This window comes from Citrus sinensis, chromosome 8, assembly GCF_022201045.2.
Source record: "Citrus sinensis cultivar Valencia sweet orange chromosome 8, DVS_A1.0, whole genome shotgun sequence".
Lineage (NCBI taxonomy): Eukaryota > Viridiplantae > Streptophyta > Magnoliopsida > Sapindales > Rutaceae > Citrus > Citrus sinensis.
In genome coordinates, this window is record NC_068563.1 from 17,510,013 (window position 1) to 17,518,494 (window position 8,482).

An 8,482-nucleotide genomic window follows, 5' to 3' on the forward strand; every position below is an offset into this window, starting at 1 on the left:
TTTAATTATCTAGATCAAACTTAGATTTCTTAAAATTTGATAGTCCATTTGGGTTCGACTTCGTTATTTCTAATCTATACTCCAATAGACTTGTATGCTTGTGAGTACATTAAAATTTGCAGAGTACAATATCCTACAAGCTTTTCTCTTATTATCTCTTCTCTCTCTTATTATTTATTTGTTATTATGCTACTCTCGGTCTCTAACTTAAGTATCGGAGGATCTAGATGGCTAACACCTCCGTTGACCTCTCATGGGTTATTGTCTTGCAAGATTCCGACTAAACCGAGCTCTTCACTCTTTATTAATAATGACAATCCCAAAGACATTAAGTTCTCTGACATGAGTTTTCCAAGTAAAACAACTCTTTATCAATTTTTCCTGTATGATCAAATTTTTTGTATCAATAAAACAATACAACTATAATACTTTAATAATAAACTTTACCAAATATATTTTATCAAACACATATATCCTATTTTTGAAACTCAGTAATCACAACAATATAATTTATTAAATATCAAATTACTTTTTTATCTAATGACTTATTTCACCGGCACAATAAAAGTTAAAAGAAGATTGTTTCATGAACAATTATCTCAAACTGGTTCCTTGAAAATACTTGAAACCTATTTAATATTTATCATTTGCAGTAATTTTATAAATAGATAAATTAAGAACTAATATAAAGAAGATTACTGGGGCTAAGTCGATAAATAATTGGGCATATACACTGTTGTAAAAATTTGTGCGTATTCTAGAAAAGAAACTCGTTTGTGTCAAAAGTACATAATTGTAAGCGTAACGTTGACCTTTGTCAAAATTATGCAATGCGATGTTGCCATGTATTCAGCCACGTACGTTCTTGGCTCTGATCTCCCCTAAACACGTCACCGTTTTTACCGCAAATACCCCAAATCACACCAGGTGAGTCTCAGTCTTGCTCGGAATTTCTATCCGCATCAAATCACAGTCAACGAAAAAGCCACCATATAACGCCCTCTCTCTCCGTTCAAAATTTCCGGCAAAAATGTTGCCGCCGGAGCTGAATCCGCGCTCATTCCGACCTTACATATCCGCCTCCATAAGCGCCCCTTCTTTTAACACCTCATACAACAACCTCTCCTCCCCTTACTCAAACCCTAGCCCCAACAGCAACGACAACTTTAACGGTGCTGTTAACAGCAGCAGATCTTTGAAAAAATCGCGATTCTCGCCGTCTTCCTTCGCACACAACGCGCGCATCGCAATCGCTCTTGTGCCGTGCGCCGCTTTCCTGCTCGATTTAGGTGGGTCCCCCGTGGTCACCACTATAACCCTAGGTCTAATGCTCGCTTACATTATCGATTCTCTCAATTTCAAATCCGGTTCGTTCTTCGGCGTCTGGTTCTCGTTAATCGCCTCACAGATCGCTTTCTTTTTCAGCTCGAGTCTTTTTGTGACCTTCAACTCAATCCCGCTCGGTCTCCTCGCGACATTCTTATGCGCCTACACGAACTTTTTAATAGGCACTTGGGCTTCGCTTCAGTTTAAATGGATTCAAATCGAAAACCCTTCAATAGTGCTCGCTCTCGAGCGGCTTTTATTCGCGTGTTTGCCGTTCACTGCGTCGGTCATTTTCACGTGGGCAACTGTTTCTGCTGTTGGTATGAACAATGCTGCTTACTATCTAATGGCATTTAATTGTATTTTCTATTGGCTTTATTCGATTCCGCGTGCTTCGTCTTTCAAATCAAAGCAAGAAGTGAAGTATCATGGTGGAGAGATCCCTGATGATAATTTAATTCTGAGTACCCTTGAGAGCTGTATGCATACTTTGAATTTATTGTTCTCCCCTTTGCTATTTCACATTGCATCACATTACTCGGTTGTATTTTCATCAGCTGCTTCTATTTGTGATCTGTTTCTGCTATTCTTTATCCCCTTTTTGTTCCAACTCTATGCATCCACTAGGGGTGCGCTTTGGTGGGTTACCAGGAGTGAGAACCAACTGCATAGCATTCGTGTTGTTAACGGTGCTCTTGCTTTGATTGTGGTGGTCATTTGTTTGGAGATTAGGGTGGTGTTTCACTCTTTTGGGAAGTACATTCAGGTCCCACCACCGGTGAATTATCTTCTTGTGACTACTACTATGCTTGGAGGGGCTACTGGTGCTGGTGCTTATGCACTTGGTATGATCTCTGATGCTTCCAGCTCAGTGGCGTTTACAGCTTTGGCTGTAGTTGTTAGTGCTGCTGCTGCTATTGTTGTGGGATTCCCACTAGTGGTACGCTTCTTGTTGTAGAGTACTTATTCCTTTTTATATTTTAATTTCTTGAGTCATATTTGTATGATATGCTTGTGATGCTGTAACTTGCCGATGATGGTTTTTGCTCTTCTGCTTTATATTTTCTAAATATAAACACAAATTCCCACCATCTGTTTTTACTTCTTCTTATTAATACATTTTCCAGTTTCTTATCCAAAAAAAAAAATACAAACTCAGTGAAGGCATCATTCATGAACATTTTAGTAGCATTCTGTTTTTAGCTCCTTTTATATGGTGCATTATTAAATTAGGGTTTTGAGGATCTGTGTTCTGTTTATACCAAGTGTGAGCTTCTGTTTAGATCCCTAATTGTATGATGTAGATTCTCAAGTTTTTCGGAGGAATACTCGTATTCATTTACTTTGACCAGTGTATCATAATGTAAAAGACAACATAGTAAAACTTTTCCCATTTGATATGACGAATGGCAAAAGCTGTTTTTTCATGAATGAGCATCAGTAAAGTATAAGCAATCTAAGATGTTAGTTTTTTTTTTTCAGTTACTTGGGAATTGGGAATGTAATTGGATCAAGTGCAATAGTTGTTGATTATGACTCAAAGTAGAGGATTTGCTCTGGCATTTTTAAGGAAGAAATGCTCATCTTAGTTTTTCGGGCATTATGGTTGACTTGAAATTTGATAATGAATTTGGGTAATTGCTGTGTAACATAGAATTCTGGGAGATGTGAAGAATAAAAGTTTGGAGAGCGAAATTTCAATTAACTTAGATAAGATATTTGTCAACAGAAGGTGGTGAATGCTAATTAAATCTATTCCTTACATGGAGGATAGAGGTCAAGACGTATGGACCTTAAGGTTTTCATTTTCAAGTGCTTAGATGCGAATTTTACTTTATAAGAGTAATTTTACAATAAGGGAATCCCATACTTTAATAAAGTAAGGGACAAGCTAAAAGACCAAAAAACATAGATTTCAATACAATGCAGTGGAGTTTGTGTTTTTCTGTCTTTTAGCTTGTTCCTTACTTTAAAGTAAGGGATTTCCTTATTGTAAAATTACGCTCTCTCTCTCTCTCTATATATATATATATATATAGTCATTATCTAATAAGGGATACTTGTCTTTATAAAGTAATGGATAAACTAAAAGACGAGCAAAACACACACTCCAATGAAGAATTAATACAATGACATGGATCAGCTGTCCACTAAGGATGCAAAAAATAGAGGCCAATTGTACATTTCTACATAGGAATGATTGAATGTCCACCGAAAGGATACATTATGGTAGCAGTGCATGGTTTTTCGGCTGGAATCAGAATTAACATTTTGTGCAGCCATAGCAGCACCAATTGTCATTTAGAGCCATGATACTGGTCTCTGATGATAAGAATTAAATAGCTAAAAAGGAAGTTGCAGCTGCTTGTTATTGGAATGTGTATATAATTTATTGGTCATCTATTCATGAGTACGCTCAACCAAATGATCTTGTTGTTATACTTTTATAATGTGTGTATTGGTCAATAAAGTGTGTATGTGGTTCCTTTGTGATTCATTCTCAAAATGTAGGAGATGTAGGTCAAAGTAAGTCTGCTTAAATAAATTTGGTAGAGTTTTCCATGGTTGTTACATTGCAGAAGTTTCATCAGTTGCAGGTTCAGTTTTCACTCGTGAAGATTATCTTCTTCATAGGCTTAACTCATTAGAATAGTATTTGTTAGGTTTCCAACAAATGCAGTTGAAGATATTCATCCAATAAACCTTAGTATGTCCTCAGTAGGATATATAAGCTCTGGTAATTTTACATTTCTGTGCATTATAGGATTTATGCATTGCTTTTGATCTGATTTGTGGGCTTCATGCTCTGTTACTGTTCCTGTTGGTGCTGTGCCTACCCATCCATCTAAATGCCTGCAGCGTTGTTAATTGCCTTTTTGGCATGTGGTTTCTGTGGTGCAATGCAATTTAACGTGTCTCTTGTATCTACTTTGTTCTTTTCGAATAACTTTTACAGTTTTCATGTATTTGTTCCTTCCAGTTTAGGAATTTCTTATCTTTCAAGGGAAAAGAGAGAAGAAATTGTTCTGAAAACTATTATTATTTATTCTTTATCTTGCAGTTTATTGCGGTTCCTTCAATAGCTGGCTTTTATTTGGCTCGTTTTTTTACAAAGAAAAGCTTGCCATCATACTTTGCCTTTGTTTCACTGAGCAGCATGATGGTCATCTGGTTTGTGATGCATAACTTCTGGGATCTAAATATCTGGTTGGCAGGCATGTCTTTGAAAACCTTTTGTAAACTCATTGTTGCTGATGTTGTCCTGGCCATGGCTGTTCCTGGCTTAGCTCTTCTACCAACAAAGCTACATTTTATGACAGAGGTTGCCTTGATCAGCCATGCATTGTTACTGTGCTACATTGAGAATCGATTTTTTAATTACTCAAGCATTTACTACTATGGGTTGGAGGATGACATAATGTATCCAAGCTATATGGTCATCTTAACAACATTTGTTGGTTTAGCCTTGGTTAGAAGACTGTCAGTGGATAATCGAATTGGACCAAAAGCGGTTTGGATTTTGACTTGCCTCTATTCTTCAAAACTGGCGGTGCTTTTTATTACATCAAAGTCTGTTGTCTGGGTTTCAGCAATTCTTTTGTTGGCTGTTTCTCCTCCATTGCTTCTTTACAAGTAGGTGCTTGATAGTTCTGTTTCTAGAAGATCTAGTTCTTCTCAAAGTTTTTCTTTTCTCCTTTATAATTCAGATTTTGGTTATTGCTTCATGAATCAAACTTTGCAGGGATAAGTCAAGAACAGCCTCAAAGATGAAGGCTTGGCAAGGTTACGCACATGCTAGTGTGGTGGCTTTAGCTGTCTGGTTTTGCCGTGAAACTATTTTTGAAGCTCTGCAGTGGTGGAACGGGAGACCTCCTTCTGATGGTTTACTTTTGGGTTTCTGCATCATTTTGACGGGATTGGCTTGTGTGCCCATTGTTGCTCTACACTTTTCTCATGTCCTGGTATGAATATAATAAGAAAATGATGACCCTAAGAAATTTTATGCTGTGGTTTTGATGATGCAAATCATCAAATTTGTATTCAATTCATAATGTCGATCTTCTAATAATGTCTGGATAAATATTCAATCTTTGGGACTGATACATGTTGATGAAGTTTTTGAGTACTGCGAGGAGGAATATTATGATATTGTGAATGGTAAATATGTGTGAATAGAGCTGTATATAACATGTCATAATCATAAATTGTATCTTGAACTGAAGGCTGTTCCGTTTACCATGACCTTTTTTTTTTTCAAATGAAAGAAAGAAAAACATTGTTAATAACAGATGTTTATGCTCATTGAAGTCTCAGTATCTTGGTAAGAATGTATTTTATGTATTGCTCATACTAACTGGCTGATGAAGCATGAGATTCATATACAAGACTAATGACCTTTTCTTCTCTTCCTTGTGCAGTCTGCCAAGAGATGTCTAGTGCTGGTGGTGGCTACAGGTGTACTGTTTGTTCTAATGCAGCCTCCAATCCCATTATCATGGACATATAGATCTGATCTGATCAAAGCTGCTCGTCAATCTGCTGATGATATCTCTATCTACGGTTTCATGGCATCAAAACCTACATGGCCATCTTGGTTGATAATTCTTGCAATTTTGCTCACGCTGGCAGCTGTGACGTCTATCATACCTATTAAATACATTGTAGAGTTGAGAGCATTTTACTCCATTGTCATGGGGATTGCTCTTGGAATCTACATATCTGCTGAGTTCTTTCTTCAGGCCACAGTTTTGCATGCCCTCATCGTTGTAACCATGGTTGGTACCTGTGTCTTCGTGGTCTTTACCCATTTTCCATCCGCTTCAAGCACAAAGCTTCTACCATGGATATTTGCACTGCTTGTGGCCCTCTTTCCTGTGACATATCTGTTGGAGGGTCAGGTGAGGATCAAAAGCATCCTTGGGGATAATGGATTTGGTGATTTTGAAGAGGAAGACAGGAAACTCACAACTCTACTGGCTGTTGAGGGTGCAAGGACATCTCTCCTTGGTTTATATGCAGCAATATTTATGCTTATAGCTTTAGAGATAAAGTTTGAACTTGCCTCACTTATGCGGGAAAAGGCTGTGGAGAGGGGTGGAATTAGACATAGCCATTCTAGCAGTCAAGGCAGCTCTACTAGTTTTCCTCCACGAATGAGATTCATGCAGCAGCGTCGAGCATCTACAGTTCCAACTTTCTCAATCAAGAGGATGGCCACTGAGGGTGCTTGGATGCCAGCAGTTGGAAATGTTGCTACTATAATGTGTTTTGCAATATGCTTAATATTGAATGTCAATCTTACAGGGGGCTCAAACCAGGCAATATTCTTCCTTGCTCCTATTTTATTACTGCTCAACCAGGATTCTGATTTTGTTGCTGGTTTCGGGGACAAGCAGAGGTACTTCCCAGTGACTGTAGCCATATCAGGCTACTTGATCTTGAGCTCCCTATATAGCATATGGCAAGATGTCTGGCATGGGAATGCAGGCTGGGGTCTTGAAGTTGGGGGTCCTGACTGGTTCTTTGCGGTAAAGAATTTGGCCCTTCTCATTCTTACATTTCCCAGCCATATCGTCTTCAACCGGTTTGTGTGGAGTTACACTAAGCAGACGGACTCGACACCACTATTGACATTGCCTCTAAATCTTCCATCCATCATAATAACAGATGTGATCCAGGTTAAGGTATTGGGGCTATTAGGAATTATTTATTCCCTGGCCCAATATATAATCTCTAGACAGCAATATATCTCTGGATTGAAGTATATTTAGGCAAAGACATAAACTGTACAATATGTTATGGCAATTTTCAAGTGAGGTAAGTTCAGGTTGTTGATCACTTTCATTTGGTTGTCTTACTTTGATTTGGGCTTTTGCATGTCCCAAGATGCCTAGTTTTATTTCTCCAAATTTTGATTGCAAACAGTTGCACTGAAATCTCATGATATGATATACAGCAGGAATTAACTTCCAGCAAAAATGATGATTTTGGTTAATTTCTGTTTTCCTGATGAAATGTATTTTTGAACTGCGAAATGCATGTAGTTCTGGTTGAAGTTGAGCGCCATGTTGAGGATGCAACCGGTTTTTGGCACCAGTCTGAATTTTGAGACTAAATCTGCTGATCCTGAGGTTATATGGGTAAAGATTGTCTCTGTGTTTTCTGTCACTAACACCATTTCATTCCAGATTATTCATAGCATTTGAGTTGATGTGTGTCACATGATTTCTTTCTTCCAATGTGATTGTTGGCTTTGGCCATTACAAAGATACAATGGGTTCCATATTTTACATATGCAGTCCAGAATTGTATGTTACAATTTTTAGGACAAGGGTCTGCTCTATTTTGAATTTTATCCTGATGTGTTTTCTACTCGATAAACAAAACAAGAAATGATAAATTTTTCCATTAAACTACTGTCTTGGGAAAAATAAAATAACATTATAGGTGTCTCTGGCGCACTGTATGTACCAAATAAAGTTGCCAATAAAATAGTATGGAAAATAGTGTTCAATTGTTGTTTGGAGCGTATTGCATATTTTAATAGATTATATTAAATTAATAATATGACTAAAGATAAAAACTCAGAGGAACAAGCCACCATTATCGGCTATCATTTTCTGCTATCGTCATTAAGATGTTCACCGTTGGTTGTCGATTCTTAGAATCAATTTGGTAATACATGGTACTTTTTAAAAAATTATTATTATAAAAATAATTAATTTTAAAGATAATTAATTAAATATTTGGTAAAATATTTTTAAAAGTATTATAATTTTTAATGTGGTTGTTTGTGCTTGATAAATTTTATTATTAAATTGTTGAAAGAATGCAAATGATTAATATGCATAATGTTAAAATTTATTTGTACCTTTATAAATATGTATGTATAATATCTTCATTATATATATATATATATGTATATATATATATATATATATATATATATGGTAATTGATAACTGTTTTGTAAATTTTAATGTACTTGCAAGCATACGAATCTATTGTAGAGTGTAGATTATGAATAAAGGGGTTGAACCACATTGGCTGTTAATTTTAAGAAAGCTAAATTTAATATAAGCTAATTACAATTCTACCTTAGATAAAAAGAAAATATTTTGTTTGAAGAGATTTAAAATAAAGATGCAAATAAAATT

At 36.4% G+C, this 8,482-nt stretch overlaps 1 protein-coding gene across 2 annotated transcripts; it reads left to right on the forward strand.

The window, feature by feature from the left end:
* Positions 1–805: 805 nt before the first annotated feature.
* LOC102626431 (uncharacterized) lies at positions 806–7,321 on the forward strand. Of its 2 annotated transcripts, XM_006487514.4 has the most exons (5): positions 1,141–1,289; positions 1,426–2,266; positions 4,388–4,959; positions 5,069–5,288; positions 5,745–7,321. In XM_006487514.4, the coding sequence occupies exons 2-5, from the start codon at positions 1,649–1,651 to the stop codon at positions 7,095–7,097; spliced, it is 2,763 nt and encodes a 920-aa protein (XP_006487577.2). In that variant the 5' UTR covers positions 1,141–1,289; positions 1,426–1,648; the 3' UTR covers positions 7,098–7,321. The 2 variants fall into 2 exon arrangements, with proteins under 2 accessions (XP_006487576.2, XP_006487577.2); XM_006487513.4 differs by having other exon boundaries at positions 806–2,266.
* The last annotated feature ends 1,161 nt before the right edge of the window (positions 7,322–8,482 follow it).